Source organism: Bufo gargarizans, chromosome 10 (genome assembly GCF_014858855.1).
Source record: "Bufo gargarizans isolate SCDJY-AF-19 chromosome 10, ASM1485885v1, whole genome shotgun sequence".
NCBI classification, from domain to species: domain Eukaryota; kingdom Metazoa; phylum Chordata; class Amphibia; order Anura; family Bufonidae; genus Bufo; species Bufo gargarizans.
The window spans coordinates 117,579,597-117,600,333 of record NC_058089.1 but is presented as its reverse complement, the minus strand read 5'-3'; the positions used below and the strand labels follow the sequence as shown (position 1 = coordinate 117,600,333).

Sequence of the window (20,737 nt, the reverse complement as noted above, 5' to 3'; positions counted from 1 at the left end):
GGGTCCGACCCCCATTGATCAGCTGTAACACATAGCTCCGACACCTGAGGTCAGCGTAGTCCATTGTGTGGTTGGTGAAGCTGGTAACAGTAGCAAGGGTAAAGCGAATCAACTTCGGATGAAACCTCTAACGTCGATTCGCATAATACTTTGTTTGAATACTGTACAGAGACTTCGCATAATAACTCCATACAGTTAATTTATACTGTAAAAAACCATAAACCATTTCCCGAACTGAGGTTCAGTTCTTATTGGTACCTTGGAACCGAACACGAGTTGGAACAGTAGAAATTAATTTATGAAGTTATTATGCGAAGTCTTGCGAGACTTCACGAAGTAATAATTTCGACTCATCTGAGCCAATACATTCTAACTCCGTACAGTATTCAAACAAAGTATTATGCGAATCGACTTCGAATGTTTCATCCGAAGTCGATTCGCTCATCCCTAAAGTAGCAGCCCTCCCATTCACCCCGTTTGAGTAGAAAGGTAGTCCCACGTATCCACTGCTGCACAATTCAGACTCTATGGGGTTGGCAAAGGTAGACTAATGCTGCCCTAATTTATCTCCAGCAGTCCAATGGAGATGAATGGACTGGCAGTGTGTATGCTCAACCTCCAATCCATTTATACAGGGGGGATGCACAAGACCTCCATTCTTATAATGATGAGGCTCCCAGTGGTTTGACCCCCACTGATCTAACAATTATCCCCAACTGGATAGGCCGAGGGGTTACCTTGTTACTGGAATATCCCTTCCGCCTAGCAGTGTTGCCGGTCACGTCACCGATGGGAAGGCTTTAGCGCTGCCCTAGCCATTTTACAGGCTAGGGCAGTGCTAAAGCTCACCCATCAGTGCCGATGACATCACCGGGCTCACTGCTAGGCGGAAGCCTCCACCTAGCAGAGACCTGGTACCTCACTGGATCTAATTAAAAAGCCCTTGCCCTGTGTGATTCAGCGCAGGGGCAAGGGAGAGCATGAAATGCTCCAATGCTCATATCAGAGGGGCTGCCTGGGTGAAAGGGTATATGTCTGGGTTCAGAGCTGAACTGCTTTGATCTATTCCCGTATACCCACGAGCAGGTGTCAGATTATCAGACTTCTTCTATTTCTTGTATGGATAAATCCTGTCCCAGTATCTCGGGCTGTAATCTGCAGCTGCTCCGGATCATGCTCCCTTCGTCTCCGGATCGGCAGATTCCACAGATAAGCAGGAAGCGTTTCTCATTTTGCTGGAATGTATTCACAATGAAGTCTTCTGATCTTCCCCAGGTAAAACCGAGTACAAGGCGGAGATCATTCTTCCCCCAATCTCCAGGGTGAGAGTGATTGATTTCTTCCAGCGACTGGTACGTATTGCAGCACTACACAAAGATGTCTTTACCGCCTTGTATACACAGCCGGGCGCCAAATGCCTGTGCGGCGTCTGTGTAGATCTCTAGATACCTTTATATGATGAGAACAATAATATCGCTTCTTTAAACATGAGGCCTTGTACAGGGCTTACAGGCAGCTGACTGGCATTGTTCTCACCTCCCTGGAGGTTATTCTTCATGCTATACTGAAAGTATGTTCCATCCATTATAGCAGAACGTGTCCTCCTTGCCCCTATTCCCTGGGTTACATGATCTTCAGATAAGGGCCCGATATGTTGACAGAGGTATCCACGGGCGAATCACATTCTTGCTCCACATATGAAAGCAATACGGCTACTAAACAGAGATAGTTCTGGGTTTACGTGGTAAGAGCATTCTGAAGTAAAAAAAACAAACACTTTTTGCATCTGTATTTCCAGGGCCCTTTGTCAGTATTCTCTGCAAAACAGCGGTGGACGGCACCAAGGAAGGTCCTCCTGACTCTTGAGGATGGGGAGATGGGGTTCATCTTAAAAGGTGACTGCCCGGTACAGATAACCTCACTGGATCCTCTCTGTCCCGCTGCAGTAAGTACAACAGGTTTTGCGCCTGCAAAATATTTTTTGCATTATCATCAAACCAAAGCGATGTTCCCAAAAATTGTGATGGAGGTCGACACTGTTATAAAATGAAAGAAGAACCCTTACTTAAGCTTCTCACCATTCCATCACCGCTAATTTGATGTTTCTGGTGGTCTATACTTTCACCACTGTAGTGATGACGTCCCCAACTACTGCACATAATCGCTGCAGTCTCTCCTCAGCACGTGACCGCTGAGGCCAGTGAATAGCTGTGGCGGTTACATGGAGTAGGCATAGACCATTGGAAACACTGGAGCAGTGGCACTGGAACGGTGGGGGATTGACTACACGAGTATGGTTTATATGCCACAATTTGGGGAGGGGGCTCTTGGAAAAGCCCTTGTTCCAGCAAAACAAAAAAACTGTTTGCAGCAAGGTCAGAAGGGCTTAAAGGAAATGGACACTTTCAGGGCAATTTTGTATAATTGCATTTTACTCATTTTGGGCTAAAAATATTTTTTTACAGCTGTTTCTGAGATACAAGGGTTAACAATCAGCCTGTTTGCAAGCTATTACGGTCTGTTTTCTTTCAATTACGTCATCTGATGGCTCATGTGTAGCCTCAAACACTTATTATAGCTCAGTTGTTATCAAATTGATAAGAATATGGCTTAAATTAATTTTTATGAGGTCAGGAGAGCAGAGATAAGAGCTACACATGAACCGTCAGATAACGGGATTCAAAGAAAACCGACTGGGACAGCCTGCAGACAGGTTTTTTTTAATCGTTGTATCTCATAAATGGCTGAACAATTTTTTTTTTAGCCCAAAACGAGTAAACTGCAATCATAAAAAAAAAAATTGCCCCGAAGGTGTCCATTGCCTTTAAACTCACCGCTGGATCGCCTACCACTGCTGTCTGGGTCCCGGATGCTGTTTTTTGTCTCTTTCACGCAGGAAATGCCTCAAAATGCTTTCTGAGCCAATCACTGGCTGAGGCAGGGCCTGGAAAATAGTTGGGGGTCTCTCCTTAGCTTTGTCTTTCAGCTTAGTCTGTGCTTTATACAATTAGTAATATCTCCCCGTTTCATCTTCCAGAGGGCGGGCGTGAAGGAAGGAGATTACATTGTGTCTGTGGAAGACAAGGACTGCAAATGGTGCTCCATAAATGAGGTCATGGACATGTTGAATGGAATAAACGAAGAAGGCAAGGAGATCCGAGTGATCAGTATCCAGGACCAGACGTCGAGCATGGTACGTGCGCTCCCTCCTGTCCTCAGCCTCATACCATCAACTTCTAAATACGGAAAGGCTTCATGGTTACAGCTGTGTTTTACTTTGATGTGCTGCGCCATTTCACAGAAAATATAGTAAAGGGCTCATGCACACTAACTTGTGCCAGGCGGGCCCGTGCTGCACTTTAATTCACAGGCACCGACCGTAGGTCTGCCGCATGCAGCTCGCAGACCCGTTCACTTGAATGGGGTCCGCGATCCGTACCACAAAAAAGTAGTTCATGCACTACTTTTTTGCGGTGCGGAGGCACGGACAGAAACCCCACAGAAGCACTCTGTAGCGTTTCCGTGCCTCTGTTCCGCACCGACCTTCCGGATTGCGGACCCATTCAAGTGAATAGGTACACATCCGTGATGCGGGGTGCAAACGGCCGGTGCCTGTGTATTGCCGACCCGCTGTTTGCGGGCCGCAATACGGGCACGGCCGGCACGCGTTGGTGTGCATGAGCCCTTAAAGAGTGCCTGACAGCAGGATCAACCCTGTTATACCAAGCATACTGCATGGGAGGGTTGTTTCTGCTGATTAAATTGTGAAAGTCGGTTGTGGCGTTTCCGAGATGAAATGACTTTTATTCTCTATGGAGATAAGGGCTTCAGGGGGTGACCAGCATTAGAAAGTCGAGGTGCACTGAGAGGCTAGGTTGCCCTCCCTCGCGCCAAGCCGAGGAGCAGAAAACCGGTGGGGAGCCGCTCCTGTGACCTGGTGGCGGACTTGATAGTAAACTATGTTTTCGCTGAAATTTCCCCTAGCAGAAGTTTAAGGGGATTGCTGTATTTTAAATGTAAGCATGTAGGAAATTGTTGCGTGGGCTCGCCCTGGGGGAAAAACTGGAGAGCATCAGCAGGCATGGCTAGCACTGGAAGCGGAGGAGCTAAGGTGCCCCTCGGTGCACCGAAACCCTCATTTGCATAAAAAAACAAGGGGGTCATTTATTAAATTATATACGCCAGTTTTCTGGCATATATCTGCCGCAGATTGCAGTGCAGAGGTTATATTTGTGCCACAATCCTCTACTTTTGCCCGCTCACTCCAGGTCTAAAAAAGGGGGCGAGATGTGGGTGATTTTCTATGCCTGTTTTAGGCTGCTTTCACACTAGCGTTCGGGTTTCCGTTCGTGAGCTCCGTTTGAAGGAGCTCACGAGCGGACCCGAACGCAGCCGTCCAGCCCTGATGCAGTCTGAATGGAGGCGGATCCGCTCAGACTGCATCAGTCTGGCGGCGTTCAGCCTCCGCTCCGCTCGCCTCCGCACGGACAGGCGGACAGCTGAACGCTGCTTGCAGCGTTCGGGTGTCCGCCTGGCCGTGCGGAGGCGTGCGGATCCGTCCAGACTTACAATGTAAGTCAATGGGGACGGATCCGTTTGAAGATGCCACAATGTGGCTCAATCTTCAAGCGGATCCGTCCCCCATTGACTTTACATTGAAAGTCTGGACGGATCCGTCCCAGGCTATTTTCACACTTAGCTTTTTTTAGCTAATATAATGCAGACGGATCCGTTCTGAACGGAGCCTCCGTCTGCATTATTATGGGCGGATCCGTTCAGAACGGATCCGCCCGAACGCTAGTGTGAAAGTAGCCTTAGGCGTAGAAAGTGGTCTAAATCTACACCAAGGGAGCTGTCCTACATTTAGACTGGCGGTGGATCCGCTGAAGTTATGTAGAGGCTAGCGTCTAAAATGTCAGTCTTAATAAATTACCCCCCCCCCCCCAAGTTTTTTTTTTTTATTATTATTTTTTTTTCTGGAACTCCACAACTAATTTTCACAAACCAGGTATCATTTTAACCAGCAGTATCTACCCTACCAGGAAGTATGCATTGTTTAATACAGTTGGTCCTGCTGACAGGCGGTCTGTACGTTTTCCGCCCTGTTGTATTACGTGTACGGTTGGAGATAAATCCCACCTCACTTTATAATATCCTCTTCTTCTCCTGTTTATTCAAACAGCACAACAAGAGCGCCACGTACTCGGCCGGGATGCAGAAGACCTACTCTCTGGTCTGTCTAACCATGGACGACGACAAGAACCGCAAGACACAAAAAGCAACAAAAAAGATATCATTCCTCAGCTGGGGATTCAGAAACCGTCAGAAAGCAGCGAGCACCCTGTGCCTCCCTTCCGCCACTGCCGCCAAGCCCCAGAGCAGCAAACTTTTCCTCTCACCCTATGACAGCCGGGCGTGCGACAGCGCTATGTACTGACCCCCGTCTCCCAAAAGACTCCGAACTCCTATAGAGACAACTGTGACAATCCCGCAAGCTGTGACTGTGATTCTAATTTATACATGTTCTCCTTTGTATCACCTCCCATCCCGGCAAGGTGTCATTGGAAGATAGGAATGGACTAAAGGGACCCCTCTAATTCTACTGAAACATGGAAACTGTTCTATTTTTCTGCGTTTTTTACCATTATTTAGTCATCTATATGAAATACCGAAATCAGGTTTAGTCCATAAATCAGTAGCAATTTTAACTGTTCCATGGCAGCTTTAGATGCACATTGTACTTGGCGTAAACTGCAGCGGAAAATCTGCCCGAACTACATGCACGGATATCAACAGCGAAGGGTGAAATACACCACATAAATTGGAAATGCCGCAGGTTTAAAATGTGCATTGCAGTTCGTCTGTTACGTTACTGTAAATGCAATGGATTTTCTGCTGCAGAAAATCCACAGCCTGTGTGAACACGCGCCAATAATCAGCGAGAACGATGCAGTATATGTTGGCGCTATACAAGATGGAATTTTCACTCTAATTTCATCCCGCTTTGCAGTTATCCCTGGTGCTGTTTTTAATACGGCTGTAGATTTGAAATCAGCGTAAAAAAGGGAAACACGTCCTCGTTGCATGGGGCTAATCCGCATGTGGACCTGTGGCCGTTCTTACTGGAAATCCCAGGATCGGATGCAGATTTCACCCTACGCATCACAAAGGGTGAGGTTTCTCAGGAGAAATCCGCAGCAAGTCAATTTCCTGCATGGTGGGGGGGAGACTTGGTAAAATCTCATCCACTTTGCTGCTACTCTAATACGCTGAGGATTTTACACCAGTAGTTACATGGAAAATCCACGGCATGTCAGCTACGTGAGAACGTAACCTTGCGTTTCTGCTGAGGATCCCACATTGGACTTTTCCACATGACTTAGTCGTGTGGACGCCGCCTTAGGCCTCTTGCACATGAACGTGTGCGCCCCATGGCCCGCAAATGCATGAACACCCACCGTGGGGCAGCCGCAGCGGATCGCAGACAAATTCACTTTAATGGGTCCACGATCCGCAAAAAGATAGAACATGTCCTATCTTTTTTTGCGGAACAGAAGTACGGGACGAAACCCCATGGAAGCACTCCGTAGGGTTCGGTTCCGCATCTCCAAATTGGCGGACCCATTGAAGTGAATGAGCCCGCATCCGTGATGCGGAATGCACACGGAGCGGTGCCCGCTTAGGGTGGGCTCACACAGATTTTCTTGCAGGTTAAGTAGATCCAAAAGGAATGGGAAATATAAAAGAATGACTTGCACTTCCCCTTCCCGCTGGATCCACTTCCAGCTTTGGCTGAAGAACCTGCCTAAAAACCCCCTCGAAGAAAAAAAAAACCTACCCTAAATATGCGGCCTCCAAGAACAATTCCTGGTAATTTGCTGCCACCTGCAGGCCATAGGCGGGTAGTGCATCACTGACATTAGTTCCTGCATTCTTTAGTAGAACTTGATTCACATTTATATGATTGTTGCATCACATTAGTAAGAATAGTCTGTATTTTATGTGTAGTATAGTCCTTTTCAGCTCATTTATAATATTTTACATGTGGACCAAAGACTAAGGTACTTAGAAGGGATGCCGTTCTAGACTACCCCCCACTCTCCTCCAGATGCTGCTATAGACGATGTTATCACTGCTTAAACTACAGCAGAAGTGTATGTCAGTGAGACGATTTCAGACATCCGAGACCTAAACCACTATCCAGTATGAAGCTGGACGTGTTGTAATTTATATGGCGTGTATATAGGTATTATTGCTATGTGGCGTAGCAGAGTTCAGCTCTGAAGGTTGTTCTGTGACGTTACAACCCCTAGAACAGTGGTCAGCAACCTTTGGCACTCCAGCTGCTGTGAAACTACAACTCCCAGCATGCACACTTGCTTGGCTGTTTTTTTTAAACTCCTATAGAAGTGAAAGGAGGATTCTGCGAGTTGTAGTTTCAGAACAGCTGGAGTGCAGGAGGTTCCTGATCCCTGCCTTTAGAATATCCTGGCTGATGCTGGGAGTTGTAGTATCATAAGAGCTGGAAAGTTCCAGACCACTTTTATATCTCCAAATGTGCAAACGTCACGTATTAACTAGGGAGCTGACTACATTTTTAACTCTTACACTGCTAGATAAAAGCCATCTCTTCCTAGATGCAACTTAAGGGAACAAGGTTAAAATGTTTGAAGTGTTTTTTTTTTTTCTCTTTTGCATATGTATGACGATTCCCCTATTATAAAGGGAAGCGAGTCAAGATTGTACATATTTGTGAAAATATAGATTATATGGTTTATATATGTTTTTTTTAGGTTTATATAAGACTGTATATATTGAAGTGTATTTAAGAGTAAATATGTAAACTCTGATCACTAGACTCGGAATATATTGTAGGTGCCATTGAAAGCAGAGGTTGACGTTTTTTTTTTTAAAACCCTGGTGCCTACAAAGTTTAAGGCAATGGACAGCTTTAACACAGTTTTTTTTTAATTGTTGATTTGCTTTCTAAATGCAAAGTAGAGCAAATTTCTAAATAGTCTTCCTTAAAAATTTCCTTCCATTTTGCTCCTGCAGGGTGTGTGCAAGGCCTTCCCCTAGCTGGCGGTGCTGCTGAATCTAACATATATCCACCAGAGTTTTGCTCTTGCTTCTGATGAATCTCTCTGTATCCTACCCCAGCTTCACTCAGGGTTAGAGAGAACTGCAGGTAGGGGCGATGGTTGAGCATGGCAGATTAGAGGGTGGAGAGGGAGGAAAGCATCCAAGGAGGGCATATCACACTGTATTTAGATAGGGCGGAAAGCAGACACAAGGCCGGGACAATCACATAGGCCAGTGGTGGCGAGCCTATGGCATGGGCGCCAGAGGAGGCACTCAGAGCCCTCGCTTTGGGCACCCGCACCCAGGAAAAAGTCTATGGTGTACCAATAGGCCTTAGACTTTTCCTGCCATTCATCAGCGCAGTGCACTGAATGTAGGCAGGATATTATAGCTGAATAATAAAGTACATGGAAGTTATACGATACTGGACTGTAGTATTCAGGTTAAATTGCTGTGTTGGCACTTTGCAATAAATAAGTGGGTTTTGGGTTGCAGTTTAGGCATTCGGCCTCTAAACAGGTCGCCACTGCTGACATAGCCTGTGTACAGAAAATGCAGAGCACCCACATCAGCCTCTGCAGGAGAAGGGGACTGTGAAGAGAAAGACATTTGTCCAGGGATGATGCTGTGCTGATGCAGGAGCTCTAGGGAAGGCAGCAGCATCCTGGACACACAGATCCTGCATGTATCACTGGGAGAGACATGTCCACGTGCGAAAAGTCTGAAACTAGGAGCAGCTTCTAAACTGAATATCAAGAAGGAGGAAAGAAGACCGCAGAAACCTAGCGCCACTTTTTTTTTTTTTTTTACTCAAGCTAACCACTAACATAGGTAAAATATGTATTTGTCCTTAGCCTTTAAATACTGACGATTAGAAAACCTTTTACAGGTTGAGATTATTTTGTGCAATATTTAGTTTGATGTTCTATAAAAAAAAAAACAAAAAAAAAACATAAAGCCCATCGTTGAAGTCATGTTTTTTTCTGAGCGACAGGAATTAGTCTGTCCAAGTGGAATAAAAGAGGATTTGCATAATGTACAGTGTGGGGTTTTATTTACCGAGAGGTAGGTAACAATACCAACACCACTAGGGCAGGGATCGGCAACCTGCTGTGAAACTACAACTCCCAGCATGCACACTTGCTCCGCTGTTTTGTCACTCCCATAGAATTGAAAGGAGGATTTTAGGAGTTGTAGTTTCAGAACAGCTGAGGGGCTGGAGATCCCTGCACCAGGGGGCAGTAGTATACACTTTGAAAAAGGCCACGGCGTCTGCTGACCAGTGTCTTCTCCACCTTGGGACACACATACGCTATGAACCACAGCAATTACAATGGACCAGGAGCAGAGGGACCAGTCAGCTACAGCTCAGGGTGGGTTCACATTACGGTTTCCTCCGTTTGACGTATACATTGAAAAAAAAAGATACAAAAAACACAGCACAACACGTTCTTGTATCCTGCAGAGTCTGGTAAAAAAAAATTATGTAAAAGTTATGTTTATTAATATATATTTTTTACATGAATTAAAATATCTATAACTTAATATATATAAAAAATTACTGTTGGTAAAAAAAAAAAAAAATTTTTTTACAATGGAACTCTATGGTGAACGGGTGCCACTTTAAGGCATCAGTCTGAGACATCTGTTTAACGGACGGTGTGAACGCAGCCTTAGGGCCAGGTGTCACACCAGGAGAAGGAAGAGAATTTTCTAGTGCCACCTATAGGCAGCTAGGGATATACATTTCTTCTTTCTGAAGGAGAGCTAATTCACATACTTTCCCCGGGGAGCGCGTTTTGGCTTTCCGTTTGTGAGATCCGTTCAGGGCTCCCGGATCAGTTTTGCCCTAATGCATTCTGAATGGAAAAGGATCCGCTCAGAATGCATCAGTTTGCCTCCGTTCCGCCTCTATTCCGCTCTGGAGGCTGCCTGCAGCGTTTTGGTGTCCGTCTGACCAAACTGATCTGTCCTGGCACACAATGTAAGTCAGGGAGGACGGATCCGTCTTGGCTATGTTAAAGGTTATACAAACGGATCCGTTCTGAACGGATGCAGACGGTTGTATTATCTGAACGTCCATGACTGATCCGCACAAAACGAGAGTTAGCCTTACACCAGCTGGATCCGCCTGAGACCTCTGAATGGCCAGGGAGGCTCGCGTGGTTCGCAGAGTTCTTCCTGCAGATAGACTTGGCGCCATTATTCCAGCATCAAGTTTGTGTAAAGAAGGAATGGATGTTGCTGGCGATTCCTCGTCCCACCACGGCCTCCAAGTCCCTGAGAGAAGCGTTGGAGAGTTGGTGGATGCTGGGAAAATACTGGAGGAGCTGAAGAGCCTTCACCCGTCCTACGCCGGGTATCCTCTGTACAGTCTGCAGAATACTGGCTTCAGAATGATGGCTGCGCTTCTTACCGAGGAACGGGTTGCTGCCCGATTCGCGGCTTCGCTCTTGTACCTGTTCGGGGTGTTTCATTACATTCCATTACATTTTTATCTAATTTGATTTTTCACAAGCAGAAAGACGCTGGGCCTTAAAGCGTTATAGGGGTACGCCGGTTACATTAAGTTATCCCCTATCCACAGGATAGGGAGTTACTGTTAATTCAACAGTAGGACCCCCACTGATCACAAGAATGGGGGCCCCCTGAAACGAACAAAGCGGCCGGTTAGGTATGCGTGTGGTCGCTCCATTCATTTCTATGGGAGTTCCGAAGACAGCCCACTACAGCGCTCGCCTATCCCTGGAATTCCCACAGAAATGAATTGATTGGCCGCACGTGTGGATAGGGGACAACCGGAATACTTCTTTAATTAACCCTCTAGTGCATATTAACCCCTTAATGACAAACCTTGAACCTCAGTTATATGGATTTCTACTGCCCCCATTGAATGCAATGCTAGCTGTCTAAATCTCTGTACTACCAGCTCCCCCTAGTGGTGGCTGCTTGCAGAAAAAGTTTAATTTAAAGGGGGTATTCATAAATTCCGGTGAGAAATGTGACCGCATGCTGCAGGGTCCTTATGCACAGAGCAACAGTTACAACACTAAAGTCACACATTTAAAAAAATATAACAACAAGTATATCGTGGCTCACCCGTATCCGGTCTGTGGTTAAGGTGCTCTGTTTTTAGATGTCTCACCCTATCATCCACAAATTAGTTACAAGTATACAAAATAAAAACAGGCACTCACCATCTGGTATGAATATTAAAAGATCTTATTTAATCAATACAAATAAGGTAAAAATCGATAGTATGAACCCCCGACTTCTTTTTTACTGGATTGCTGCACTATTGGGTTGGAGGATAGATTATAAAAATCTAAATGAATGTGATTTAGTGATAAACAAATATTCGCTATGTGCTCCTTATCAAAGAATAATACAGATATGTATAATATACAACGGTGAAAAACAGCGATGTGGTCAATGCGTATTGGTGCTCCAGAAGTATAGTCCCACTGAGGAAGAGGTCGATACCTCGAAACGCATCTGGCTGTTTCGGAAATTGAGAACTACCCACCTAAAACATTATATATATATATTATATACACACACACACATACATACATACACACTATCCAACATCATCATCTTTTATTATAAAGACTGAGCCCTTGAAAGATCCAGTAGAGCGAAAATGTCATCACCTGACTTTGTCTATATCATGTGGAACATCACATGACAACGCTAACTTGCTGGGACACGTGAGACGCCGAGGTTCACGCATTGCAAAGTCCGGAGATCTTAGGGCAGGATCACGTGGGATGCCGAGATTCACGCACAACATAGTCCGGAGAGACTGCAACTTACCAGCCGTCTTGGAGGACACCACACGATTTATCGGTCTCTACAAGTGTAAAAACAGAAGAACCCAGTCTGCAGACCGTCGTGGGAAGGGTGAGGCAAGAGGCTGTGCTTTAGGGGGCCGCCGCCGCCAGCCCTACAGCTAATACCCAGTCCTCAGGGAGACTTCAGGTAAATCTGACAAGCCATCCCATTGACTGCAAAAATACAATTGGTACTGATCACTGCTTTGATACTTTTAATATACTTTTTGATATTGCTTTGCCATTTTTTACACCTTTTGTGGGACTATACTTCTGGAGCACCAATACGCATTTACCACATCGCAGTTTATTATTCTTTGATAAGGAGCACATAGCGAATATTTGTTTATCACTGAATCACATTCATTTAGATTTTTATAATATTTCTATAATATATCCTCCAACCCAATAGTGCATCAATCCAGTAAAAAAGAAGTCGGGGGTTCATACTATCGATTTTTACCTTATTTTTATTGATTAAATAAGATATTTTAATATTCATACCAGATGGTGAGTGCCTGTTTTTATTTTGTATACTAAAGTCACACATTTCTTTTAAGAAAATGTGTGACTTTTTTACTCTCACAAGTTGTCAACGCAGCCATAGCTTCACCATAGGGAATGCGGCCTCTCACAAGGTAGATCTTCAGCGTATCTGCAACCGGTTGGGCCATACCCAAAAAGAGGTTTCCCAGAATGCCAACTTAACGCCTATCCATAGTGTCTGATCGGGGGGGGGGGTGAGCATGTCAGCATGTCGACTTCCGCTCTATTCAAAGTCTATGGGACTGCTGAAGATAGCGGAGTACAACGTATGCTCGACAGGATACCCGCTCTCAAAATCTGTGGAGGTCCCAGTGGTTGGACCTCAGACACTTGTCATCCTTTAAAGGGGTTGTCCCATAACAATGTATCCCCCCCCATCCAAAAGACAGGGGAGAAGTTTCTGATGTGTGGGGGTCCAGCTGCTAGGGCCCACGCCCATCGCTAGAATAGGGACCCATGATCCCAGTTTGAATGCTGCGGCAGACATGCATGCGTGTCCGACACTCCATCCGACTTTACGGGGCTGCCGGAGATAGACGAGCGCTTCTACTGCGGATATGAAAAGTGGGACACGTGTTTCTGTCTTCTGCTCCATTCAAATGGGGCAAAAGGGGTCCCGATCAGCAGCCCCCCCACTGGGCGCACCCCCACTGTTCAGACACTTAGCTCTTGTCCTGTAGGTAGGGGATAAGTTGGTGCCAGCCCCTTCAAGATGGCGCTATATGAGTCCTGTAAGCGATTTACTCACCAGATGAACTATAAGCTGAGCGGCTTCACTCTGCCCGCTGACCGGGAGCAGCGTCATGCCGAGTTCCAGCACCACAAAGTCCTGCACTGGAGGGAAGTACTGATCGCTGAGCCGCGTCCGCTCCGCTATCACAACGCCTTTCAAGTCGGTGGCCTTTGAAAAGTCAAAAAGGATAGAGGTGAAGACGAAGAGTGGACAGGTGGACGCAATGTGGTCATGTAAGGCCCAGCTGAATGCCGATTGCTCATCCTGGTCATGGAAAAAGAATGATTCTGATGGGACGGCAGATAGTTTACCTTACGAAAGCGGACAAGTCTTCTTCTAAAAGCGTTCCCGCTCACCAGGTCGCCCTCTGATACGTACAGGACGCAGGCTCGTTGCGACAGATGGAAGTCTACCAGTCCCAAGCCGTCTTCAAACAGCAGCTTCACCTTCCCTGTAGAAGGAAGATTTAGGGTTCATTGTCCCTCAGTGGGAGGCAGGCGGAGGTTCACTGTATGGGGCTAATCCATGGTGGGATCCGTGCCATTCACAGCACAAACCTGCAGGAGAATCCGAGAGGTGGCATCTGCCGCAGAGTCTGTGGGCACTGGGCGCACCACCGATACAGGGGGGACTCACTCTGGGCGCACCGCAGACACAGGGGGGGGGGGGGGGGGGCTCACTCTGGGCGCACCACCAATACAGGGGGGACTACGGGGGGGGGACTCACTCTGGGCGCACCGCAGACACAGGGGGGGGGGGGGGGAGGGACTCACTCTGGGCACACCGCAGACACAGGGGGGGGGGGGGGGGAGGGACTCACTCTGGGCACACCACCGCTTGGGGGGGGCGGACTCACTCTGATATGGGCCAATGATTTGGGCCACTATTTCACCACTACAGGGGGGGGGGGGACTCACTCTGCGCACGTCACCGCTAGGGGGGAGGCTACGACTCACTCTGCACATGCCACCACTACGGGGGGGCTGGTGTCTCTCACACCTTGTAATAATTGCGCCAGTTCTGTTCCTCTCCATTTTTCGCTCCCAATGATGTGTCCGTATGGAACGGCGGAGGCTCCGGCCCGGACCGGCGTGCTCTGTGTCGTCGTCATCCTGTATATGGCGGTATCCTGCAGCAGAGGAGAACACGTGGTCGCAGCCTGTGGCGCAGTAATGCGTCAGATAGCGTTCTACAAGCAATACTGCTCCGCTCCGACCACACACCTCCCAGCTATTTGGTCAAAGAGGGACATTTATGGGTCACTGGGTGAAAGTCCATTTTCCCGCATATCTATAAGGGTTTGCTATTCCACAATAGTGCAAAATGTATCTGCGCACGGAAACGGCTAAAATCCCAATTGCATCAAATAATATACGAGGCGGGTCTGACACAGAGAAACACTTTCCGGGTCAATATTGTAAATGCAATAATGGAAATCTGGGTCAGAAGTAGGAACAGTGGGAGGTCTGCGGCCAGATCTGGGAAATCTACAGACAAGTCAGGACAGTACAAACCCTTTAAAACCGCTCCAGTACCGCAGCTCCTGCTACTCCACAAACCCTTTAAAACCGCTCCAGTACCGCAGCTCCTGCTACTCCAGCTCTGCCTCTTACCAAAGAACCGCCAATATCACTGCCTTAAAGCTGATTGGACAACGAACGTTTGCTCACCCTGAAGCGGCCAATCAATGTATCGCTCGATGTTAGGGGGCGGGTCTTCTCGTACCACGCCCATTAGTTTTGCTTGCGAAACTTTTCTCCCTGTCAGCGACGCGTCCGGTTACTAGGGACACGAGTATCGCGCACGCTGATTGGTCAGAACGTAAAGGCTGGCCAATGGGAGGAGGCGATGATCCCCAGGTGTCCCTCAGGAAGCGGCTGTTGAAGAGACTGGTAGAGACTGGGAGATCTTGTGTGGAGAAATAACGGGCGCCCCAGAGGACGAGGCAACATGTCCTTCCCGTTCAGGAGGCGACGAGACAACCAGTTTGTGAGTAGTTGTTGTGGTCGGTGTGGTGGACTGGACGTGTGGCGGCTTCCTGACATGATGTGATCTTACCTGTCTGTCCTCTGCGTATTGATGTCATGTACTGTGTGTGACAACACTAGTGATAGCGCGTCGCCTACACAGCCTGCGTCGCGCGCGTCGCGCACACAGCCTGCGTCGCGCGCGTCGCGCACACAGCCTGCGTCGCGCGCGTCGCGCACACAGCCTGCGTCGCGCGCGTCGCGCACACAGCCTGCGTCGCGCGCGTCGCGCACACAGCCTGCGTCGCGCGCGTCGCGCACACAGCCTGCGTCGCGCGCGTCGCGCACACAGCCTGCGTCGCGCGCGTCGCGCACACAGCCTGCGTCGCGCGCGTCGCGCACACAGCCTGCGTCGCGCGCGTCGCGCACACAGCCTGCGTCGCGCGCGTCGCGCACACAGCCTGCGTCGCGCACACAGCCTGCGTCGCGCGCGTCGCCTACACAGCGCGCGTCGCATACCGCGTGCATCAACGTGTCGTACACCGCTTCGGATAACTCATTGCACACCCCGCGGCGTATACTGGGTGTGTCGTATACCGCGTGTGATAACGCTTCTGATAATGCGTCGTACACCGTGGCGTATACTGGGTGCGTCGTATACCGCGTGTCATATACTTAGTGATATCATATTACTCCTCTCCGTGTCTCCTGACGTCACATGACTCGCTCGCTTATACAATGTATGGATGATCTTCATGTATTTTTGTTGTTTGATTTTGCTGTTTTTTTGCTTGTTTTATCTGTGCTTAGAAACACATAGCCCACGGCCTCATTCCTGCAGCTACGGTAGCTCCCCGATCTGCTGTCCCTCGCACCCCTCCCCCACGTAGCCCCAACCCTTCTCCGGAGAGACCCAGGTAGGTGTCTTTCTTATTTATTTTTTTTGTATTTCCCCTTCGTGTGCAGTCGCCTCATGTGTGTGTCTGGGTGTTCTAGGGGTGTCTCTACTTCTAGGGGTGTCTATTGGACTCTACAACTGTGAGGTGAACGAAGTTCTGGTTTTAGGGAAATCCAGTCTTGTTTTTCAGAAATATCGCGATTAGCATGACGCCTTAGCGTAGAATTTTTATTATTATATATTTTTTTACCGCTTCGGTGACTTTGCCCTGTCTTTGTCTCTCACACGAACCTTTTGCTGCATTTTTAAACCACTGCGATCGTTTACAGCAAAGGGTAAATGTTCTGTTTTACAATTACATTTTTAAAAATCCTGTTCATGTGAAGCCGTCAAACTGCGCCATTGGTGTAAAACACGTTTTCCCTGATGTCTTCAATGGGGAAAAAAAATATCAATGACAACCAGGCGTTTACTTCTAATGCTGCACTGATCGCGGCGTTCATGTCTTTGTTTAATTTTTTATTTTACTTACTGGTAAATAAGAGCTTTAATAAACCAGTTTTTTTGTTTCCTTGCTCTCTAGGTCCGCTCTTGCTGCCGCCATTTTGATGACTTCTTTAACTGGTCGGACAATTGCAATACCCCAACCACGCCAGAGATCCTACTCTGAGAATGACAGCACTTACATGGACAGAACTGATCAGATCGAGCCCTACGCCACAGCCAGGGATCTGGAAATACAGTAAGCTTGGTGTCCCTTTATGTCTTACCTCTTAAAGGGGTATTCCAGTTGGTTAAAGGGGTTCTGCAGTTTGTTTAAACTGATCATCTAAAAGACAGGGGAGAAGTTTCTGATGTGTGGGGGTCCAACTGCTAGGGCCCACGCCCATCGCTAAAATAGGGACCCATGATCCCAGTTTGAATGCTGCGGCAGACATGCATGCGTGTCCGACACTCCATCCAACTTTACGGGGCTGCTGGAGATAGACGAGCGCTTCTACTGCGGATATGAAAAGTGGGACACGTGTTTGTGTCTTCTGCTCCATTCAAATGGGGCAAAAGGGGTCCCGATCAGCAGCCCCCCCACTGGGCGCACCCCCACTGTTCAGACACTTAGCTCTTGTCCTGTAGGTAGGGGATAAGTTGCTGTCAGCCCCTTCAAGACGGCGCTATATGAGTCCTGTAAGCGATTTACTCACCAGATGAACTATAAGCTGAGCGGCTTCACTCTGCCCGCTGACCGGGAGCAGCGTCATGCCGAGTTCCAGCACCACAAAGTCCTGCACTGGAGGGAAGTACTGATCGCTGAGCCGCGTCCGCTCCGCTATCACAACACCTTTCAAATCGGTGGCCTTTGAAAAGTTAAAAAGGATAGAGGTGAAGACGAAGAGTGGACAGGTGGACGCAATGTGGAGCTTTTATTATCAGTCTTGTGCAGTCGGTGCAGGCGGGGGATTTCAGTGTACGGTGCACTAGATGGCACGGGCCGAGTGCTCGTCAGCATACAGATAGAAAGATGGATTTTTTTCACATTACAGCAAGGGATTTAGTAGTTATGCTAATTATATGGGGACCGGCCGTGCCAGGCATTATGCTTTAGTTGGTATGTGATTTTTTGAGCTGGCAGTAACCCTGTATCTCGGACACACCCAATAAACTGAATGCAAACTGGTGCAAAGGAAAACTGGCTTAGTTGCCCATAGCAACTAATCAGATGGATCCTTTCGTTTTCCAAAGGCGCTCTAAAAATTACAGGTGGAATCTGATTGGTTACTATGGCATAGACTTCAGCTATAACTTCTGCCACTTTCTGGCGAAATTTATAGTAAATGCGGCAGTGGTACAAAGCCACACCGCTTCCGCTGAGCCACGCCGCTTGTTTTTTTTTGTTTTTTACTTCACAATTGTGACGTACAGGCCTTGATCAATGTCTCTCCTGTCACGCGTCTGGACGGAGCGCAGATCTGACATAGTCTCTGGGAGGCGCATTCTTCTGTGCTTATGGCCTCCCCTCGAGTAATCCATGAGTAACATCAATCCGTGTGAGCATTTCTCGGGCTTCGTTAGTCTGCGGATTCTCATCATGTCCGCTAAGGGGAAGGCCGTGCCCTCTTCTTTAAGGAAATAATAAAGTGGATTGTAAACGTTCGTCCTCTTGTACTAACATCTAAAATTGGTTTAGGCAAAACTGGAAGGCCAATTCCAGTCGTGGAAACCTAAGGTCGCCGGTCATGTCTTTTGAGTTTGAGGACGACGACGACGACACAGGGGAACAGATGTCTGACATTGAGCAGGTGTCTCAGAGGAGAGATGAAAGCACCACACAGGAACCCCTGTATGCCATTCCCCATAAGACCAAACAGGTAAGTCCCGGGAGCGTGTAATGAGCCATAGGTGTCCTTTCTCATTCAGCAGACGTGGCTACATTGCCGGTGCGGGGAGCACTGTGGCAGCCACTAGATCTTAGGCTATATTCAAACAGACAGTGATTTTGAGCCAAAACCAGGTGCGGCTCTAAACCCAGAGCAGGTGCAGATCCTTCCCTTCTTCCTTATGTCTGTGGAGGCTCCACTCCTGGTTTTGGCTCACAATCACTGATGGAAATCACTGACGAACACTGATGTGTGAATGAGGCCTAATTGAAGATCTGTGACAAGGGTGGAACTGAACATGGACTCATCATTTTTTGGAGTGGTTTTGTACACATGAGATACAGTGATAACATACACGTTTTTTTTTCACCCCGTCCTTTGAAAGGGGTTGTCTGAGATAATCAAAAATGGTACAAAGACCGGGAATGTGCTACATTAACAAAAGCTCCTAAGGCCCTGATGTAATTCCCCAAGGCTCCAGTCCGTTCCTCCAGGCTTTGTTTATGGCTGCAGCAGTGATGTGCCTGTATACCCCCTCGTAACTGCTGCAGTCAGTTGCTTGCCTCCGTGGTCTTTGCTCAGTGTTTAAACAGAATATTTTGTTATTTTATCTTTTTCTTGGCCTTTGGCTCACTATTCGATTATCTCAGACAGCCCCTTTAAGACTTGAGATTGAGAGTATAATCAAAAGTTGCCTTCAAGGCAAAGTTGCCTAAATATGCAGAACCTTATTTAAAGGGACACCTTTTGGAATGATTCTGGCCCAGTGTTCAGCTGGCATTACTGGAGGAATGAGCAACTGGCTGTAGATTTCTCTTATAGCAGTAATGTATAAATTATGTGCCAACCATTCAAACGTCTGACATAGCGAGATCCACTTGTTTTTATCAGCTCCCCAGTCCCCAAATAACAACCCCTTGAAATGGGTTTTCCCATCCTGTGAAGTGATGACATATAGCTTGAGTATGCCATGCCTTTATCATGGCTGGGGATCTGACCTCTGGGCCATCCACTATGCTAAGAATGAAGGGGACTCGGCGATACTTGAGCACTGTACCCCCTTCTAATATATCCCAGCACACTGGCGCTCACAGCCACCCTGCAGTTTAAGGCCCCATTTACTTGACTGGACCTGTGATGCAGTTCCCCTGCGCAGCAGGAGGTCAATGCTGGGTATAAAACAGCACATCCTATTATATCATAAAGAATAGTAGTCGTGTAGAGTAATATTCCACATGGCACTAAATGTCCATTTAAAGGGCTGCTGTAGCTCTGATGCGATGATGCAGCATTGCTTTCGATTGAGGGGCTGCTTTTACGGAGGATTTACACTGGTCATAAAAATATGTATTCAGCATTTCACATTTGCCACATAAATTTTGACATTCGGCTTTCAGATCAACTCATTGCATAAGATATTTCTCTAATTTTCGCCAAGTCCTGAATTATTTTGACAGTAATTAGATCATGCAAAAACATTCGAGATGAATTATTTGTACAAATCAACGCTCGGAGTCTCAAACAAATTTGTGATACAAGTTGACGCAGAGATTATTATCTAATGGCTCATTATAATCGTGGAGATACTTTCAGTTCAATTGCATCTCTCCGTGTGCAGTGCATGTCATGGTGCTGACCAGGTTATTAAGGGTGCATCCTCAGATTGGGTCACAATTACTAGTGCAGGTCTCGGCAACCTCTGGTGCCCCAGCTGTCGTGAAACTACAACTCTCAGCATGCTTCATTCCCTATGGGAGTTCGGAGAAGAGTGAAGCGGGTATGCATTCTGGGTGCTGTAGTTTAACCACAGCTGGAGTGCCGAAGGTTTCTGTACTAGTGGCTCAGTGTTGGGACCCTTTTCAATTTACACTCCTCAACATTGAAGCTGTAACACCAAGAAGTAAAAGCCATGAAATTATGGAAATCACAGGGCAGATAGACACATTAATGATATGCAAATGATGAAAAAACGGAAACAAAATATTCAAAGCATCTTACTTTATTCAGTATCAAGTATGAGCGCCACGTGCAGAGATAAGTGCGCTTACACGCCTTGGCATGCTATCACTGAGGTTATGAATGGTTGTCTGAGGAATGCTCTACCACGCTGAATGCCCTCGGGCAAGCAAATCATTAAGATCCGCTGATGGCAGCTCGCTTTGCAGTTGCTGATCAGTGACGTCCCAGATGTGCTCAGTGGGAGACAAGTCCATGGTAGTACAGTTAGGCCATGCAGGCTGCTCACAGTAGCACGAGCAACATGCGGCCTGGCATTGTCCTGTGGAAAAATGGCCGCATCACTGGTT

The 20,737-nt window shown here is 47.3% G+C and overlaps 3 protein-coding genes across 6 annotated transcripts in view; 2 read left to right on the top strand and 1 right to left on the bottom strand.

Moving 5' to 3' along the window:
* RHPN2 (rhophilin Rho GTPase binding protein 2) overlaps positions 1–6,515 on the top strand; it is a 62,356-nt gene extending 55,841 nt beyond the window's left edge. Inside the window, exons 12-15 of the mRNA XM_044269729.1 lie at positions 1,276–1,352; positions 1,799–1,945; positions 3,038–3,193; positions 5,183–6,515. Coding sequence (XP_044125664.1) covers positions 1,276–1,352; positions 1,799–1,945; positions 3,038–3,193; positions 5,183–5,437 — 635 coding nt within the window. The 3' untranslated portion in view covers positions 5,438–6,515. The remainder of the gene's footprint in view (positions 1–1,275; positions 1,353–1,798; positions 1,946–3,037; positions 3,194–5,182) is intronic.
* A 3,587-nt stretch (positions 6,516–10,102) lies between these two features.
* On the bottom strand, positions 10,103–14,798 carry FAAP24 (FA core complex associated protein 24). Of its 3 annotated transcripts, none has more exons than XM_044270373.1 (5): positions 14,709–14,798; positions 14,194–14,323; positions 13,506–13,645; positions 13,210–13,362; positions 10,103–10,541 (listed from the first exon to the last, which is right to left on the bottom strand). In XM_044270373.1, the coding sequence occupies exons 2-5, from the start codon at positions 14,303–14,305 to the stop codon at positions 10,296–10,298; spliced, it is 651 nt and encodes a 216-aa protein (XP_044126308.1). In that variant the 5' UTR covers positions 14,306–14,323; positions 14,709–14,798; the 3' UTR covers positions 10,103–10,295. The 3 variants fall into 3 exon arrangements, with proteins under 3 accessions (XP_044126308.1, XP_044126309.1, XP_044126307.1); XM_044270374.1 differs by having other exon boundaries at positions 14,194–14,353; positions 14,709–14,777; XM_044270372.1 differs by having other exon boundaries at positions 14,194–14,787.
* Positions 14,799–15,046: 248 nt separating this feature from the next.
* CEP89 (centrosomal protein 89) overlaps positions 15,047–20,737 on the top strand; it is a 93,285-nt gene continuing 87,594 nt past the window's right edge. For both annotated transcript variants that reach the window (XM_044270369.1, XM_044270370.1), the window contains exons 1-4: positions 15,047–15,183; positions 15,972–16,078; positions 16,643–16,801; positions 18,242–18,422. In XM_044270369.1, coding sequence (XP_044126304.1) covers positions 15,145–15,183; positions 15,972–16,078; positions 16,643–16,801; positions 18,242–18,422 — 486 coding nt within the window. In that variant the 5' untranslated portion in view covers positions 15,047–15,144. The remainder of the gene's footprint in view (positions 15,184–15,971; positions 16,079–16,642; positions 16,802–18,241; positions 18,423–20,737) is intronic.

Coding starts and splice junctions, on each gene's coding strand:
- FAAP24 (XM_044270373.1), bottom strand. CDS start 14,305: ATGACGACGACACAGAGCACGCCGGTCCGGGCCGGAGCCTCCGCCGTT. Junction 13,646..14,193: donor ACTGGCGCAATTATTACAAG/GTGTGAGAGACA, acceptor TTCCTTCTACAG/GGAAGGTGAAGCTGCTGTTT. Junction 10,542..13,209: donor CTCAGCTTATAGTTCATCTG/GTGAGTAAATCG, acceptor CACCCCGAACAG/GTACAAGAGCGAAGCCGCGA.